Raw genomic sequence first — 3,817 nt, 5'->3', positions numbered from 1 at the left:
TACATGAACTTTTCCTTTATTCAAGGTGTTGGGTAAAATCATATTTAACTAGATTTTGAAATATATGTAAGTATACACAGATATATTTTACATCTCGTTTACATTTGATCAATCTTATCTTAGATTAGATAAGAACAACTGGTTTATCTGAGATATATGTAAGTCGAAAAAGCGTTTTCATTTGGATTCATTATCTCACACACTTACTTAATTTATTTGCTCGACATAAAACAAACTGATAATATACATAGAAATTAGCACTAGAATGTCTGGCTACTTTGTTGGTTTTGGGTTTTTTTTTTTCTTTTGACTAAACGTGTATATACTGAACTGATTACATATACAGATTATGGAGTATGTAGCATATATATATATATAGATATATGTTATTTTACATATACATATACATATATTGTAAATGTATATTACTGTCTGAACAATTTGCTAATGCATCAATTTAACTTCGTATTTAGATATTGCTAACTAATCTTCCTTCTTTTGTGCGGCTGTCTTTTTGGTTGCTGGAGTCGCTTCAATGGCTGCTCCTCCATTGGACTGTCCCTCCAATCGTTTTTGCTCCTCCATTTCACCAGAGAAGCCAAATTCATTAACTCGCTTCAGATCGACGCGATATTGCCAGCGCTGATACAGGAACACAAAGAATATGATATCGTCCCGGAAGCAGCCCAATCGGTACATTGTGGGCATTTTGATGACAAACGCGAATATGTCATCGATGAATGTGTTGAGGAACTTGTAGGTCATCATGCGCCACGGCATGTGAGCCACTGATTTCAGTTTATAATTGATGAACAATTGCGGGGTCATTAGAATAAAGCCAAAGGTTAAAAGGTAACTGTACAGCATATTTAAAACGAAGGAGTACCAGCCCTTGTGTTCGTTGTAGATCAACGAGTACACAAAATAGGCAACAAGCAATGGGAAACAGATCCAGCCCAGGTACTTAAATGCCAGCTTGTCATACTCCTTGGTGGAGCTCTCTGAATAAGAGCCCTTATCCTTAAAACTAATGGCTGGGAAGATGCCCAATATTTTCCTATCGCTATTATATTTAACATCTACAACTTTATGGATTTTCCATACCTCAATACCGAGGCCCACAAAGCATGAGATGCGTATCATGAAATTCGTTTCATTGTCCATGACATAGAGTAGAATGATAAGCGATTGAAAGACTCCGAAAAATACGGATCGAACGGACAGACCTTCTAGAGACTGGCGATTGTTCCAAAATTGAATGTCATTCTTAAAGGCCAGAAGCTCAAATACAGAATGGAGTATTGAAATGGCAATGGTCAGACCTAGTAAATAGATATTGGTGTCCAGTAGAGTTTCCTTTAATGAGTCCTGATCCTCGTCGGTCTCTTCACCGCCACCGGCGGCCATCATTTCACCGAACACATTGCCTGCCCATTTGTTTTTCATCTGCTTGGCTGCATACAGTTGCCACTTGAACATACCCAGTGGCTGGAAGGTCAAACGTAGTTCCAATTCCGGAGTTGTTTCATTTATCGGTTGATACTCTCTTTGCAGATTCCAGTAGTCGTTTACAAAAATAATGGGTAAATAGGTTTTTCCCCCATCAACAAATTTTACGTATTCGTCCAGAGGGGGGCGGCACTGAACCTTGGGCCCAGTTCGTCTGATCCACCACCAGATTCACAGTCAAATTCGGATGCCAATGGGAGACGATTTGATCTTTAAGCGTTGCATGTTTCAGTTCGTGCTCGAGCTTCTCTTTCTCACTAGCCAGCAGATTGTAATTACGGTTCACTCGTATTTTCTTAAACTTATTAAGCTGATGGTGCTGGTGACCCAAATGACCATTTCGCGCATAGTTCGGAGCTTGCGGATCCGGACTCTCGCCGCTGCGGGTGACAAAGGCGTGGAGATATACACTACCATTGTTCATTAGGTGCTGGCTGGCCTTCAGTTTTAAGAAATGTGTATAAATGCCATCTTGTGTGGGTCCTGACACCCAATCTCCGTAGGTAAGATCCTCTTGGAGCCACAGGAGATTCGCCTTTTGCTGGAAGTTGACATAGTCGGGTTGTTCGGATAGCCAAATATGCAAATCGAAGTCGGTGCCGTTCTCAAAATAGTTCCATGCTGTGATCTTTGGACCCGCATTGGCCACACTCTTATCCTGGCCAGGACCGGCACTGGCATCTGGCTGAGGACGTCGGAAAAAGGAGCTCACAAAGTAAATTATGAGGGCGCGTAAAATCAGTGATTTCGTCATGGCAAAGAAGGATTCCATGCGAGTGGGTTGCTGTTGCTGTGGTTGACCCGCATTTTGGGCCACCTCAGCGTTCTCATTTTCTGCTGCTGCTGCTACCTAAGATGATTGAATTAAATGTTAGCTTTCAAAAAGAAATTATAAAATATTTACCACCTCTGCTGCTTCCGCAGCTTCGCCATTGCCTGACATAATTGCTTGTGTACTAAAGTAATTTAATTCTTTTTAATTTCTTTTCTGTTACATGTGAAAATCTGATTCTTGATCTATGGCAACTCTGTAGTCAAGAATTTTCACCAGAGTTGCCGGTGTTGGCAACACTATGACGACAAAATCTGCTGAGCTAGAGGTGAGTAAAACGATGCGATAGTTATCGATAGGCAGCGTAACAACAGCACATTTCGGGCTCACGATAAATGTTAGCAGTTTCGAGTTGTGTACACACTTTTTCTTTTCTTTTGTGAATAGCATTTGGTTGCACGTTTCTCCTGGTAGGTTTGTGAAAATTATTAAAAAATATATAAAAACAATGGCAAACGTTATGTGGATTGTGTTGGCTAAAGCGCCGACAGATGTTTTGTGAATTGGTGTATAAGGAAATAGATAATTTAATATTAATTGATTGGTTGCCGTTCACACCTAACCTCAACTCGAAAGTGGGCGCCTCACCAACACATGAAATGTGACGTTGCCGATTGGAATTTCGAACTACAATAAAACTGACAACAAATCTAAATTTTTGTAGCGACAACTGGCAAAATGCAAATCTTTGTGAAAACACTCACCGGCAAGACCATCACCTTGGAGGTGGAGCCCTCTGACACCATTGAGAATGTCAAGGCCAAGATCCAAGACAAGGAGGGCATTCCCCCAGATCAGCAGCGTCTGATTTTCGCTGGTAAGCAGCTGGAAGATGGTCGCACATTGTCGGACTACAACATCCAGAAGGAATCCACACTCCACTTGGTGCTCCGTCTGCGTGGTGGTATCATTGAGCCATCTCTGCGTATTCTGGCCCAGAAATACAATTGCGACAAGATGATCTGCCGCAAATGCTATGCACGTCTGCATCCCCGTGCCACCAACTGCCGCAAGAAGAAGTGCGGACACACCAACAACTTGCGCCCTAAGAAGAAGTTGAAGTAGACGATACGTTTGTTTGCGATGGCGACCAAGAAGTGGCGGGAAGCGTTGACAACATCTAATGAAATACTTAAACATTTAAGTAAAATATACAAAAATTTACATTTTCCTATGTAAACCCAATCAGCAATTATTATTTTGTATGATTTGAAACCAACCAAAATGTATGCACTCCACACAGCCGTCACCACAATTAACCCTTGTGTGTTATCTGGGGGACATTACGAAATTTAGTCAGCTTCAATTATTGTACTTTTACATTAGTGTCATTCAAGCTTTAAATGCTTTCTAATGCCATAAAATAATATCAAATGCACCAAGTCTCTCGGTGGATTATATTTTGTAAATTGACATTTAGATCAATCAAATTAATGTATTAGGCCGTAGCAGGCAAGTAATGGAAATGTCGACTCT

The 3,817-nt window shown here is 40.8% G+C and overlaps 2 protein-coding genes across 3 annotated transcripts; one reads left to right on the top strand and one right to left on the bottom strand.

The window, feature by feature from the left end:
* LOC137573606 (putative lipid scramblase CLPTM1) lies at positions 1 to 2,567 on the bottom strand. The gene is given in 3 exon segments (XM_068285563.1): positions 1 to 1,635; positions 1,637 to 2,359; positions 2,414 to 2,567. Coding segments are annotated over 3 exon segments (1,914 nt in total). The 5' UTR covers positions 2,453 to 2,567; the 3' UTR covers positions 1 to 483.
* Positions 2,568 to 2,635: 68 nt separating this feature from the next.
* Positions 2,636 to 3,596, top strand: RpL40 (ribosomal protein L40). Of its 2 annotated transcripts, none has more exons than XM_068285566.1 (2): positions 2,636 to 2,751; positions 3,006 to 3,596. In XM_068285566.1, the coding sequence occupies exon 2, from the start codon at positions 3,020 to 3,022 to the stop codon at positions 3,404 to 3,406; it is 387 nt and encodes a 128-aa protein (XP_068141667.1). In that variant the 5' UTR covers positions 2,636 to 2,751; positions 3,006 to 3,019; the 3' UTR covers positions 3,407 to 3,596. The 2 variants fall into 2 exon arrangements, with proteins under 2 accessions (XP_068141667.1, XP_068141668.1); XM_068285567.1 differs by having other exon boundaries at positions 2,734 to 2,755.
* Positions 3,597 to 3,817: the final 221 nt, after the last annotated feature.

This window comes from Drosophila tropicalis, unplaced genomic scaffold (genome assembly GCF_018151085.1).
Source record: "Drosophila tropicalis isolate 14030-0801.00 unplaced genomic scaffold, ASM1815108v1 contig_413, whole genome shotgun sequence".
Lineage (NCBI taxonomy): Eukaryota > Metazoa > Arthropoda > Insecta > Diptera > Drosophilidae > Drosophila > Drosophila tropicalis.
This window is presented reverse-complemented; position numbering and strand designations above follow the sequence as displayed.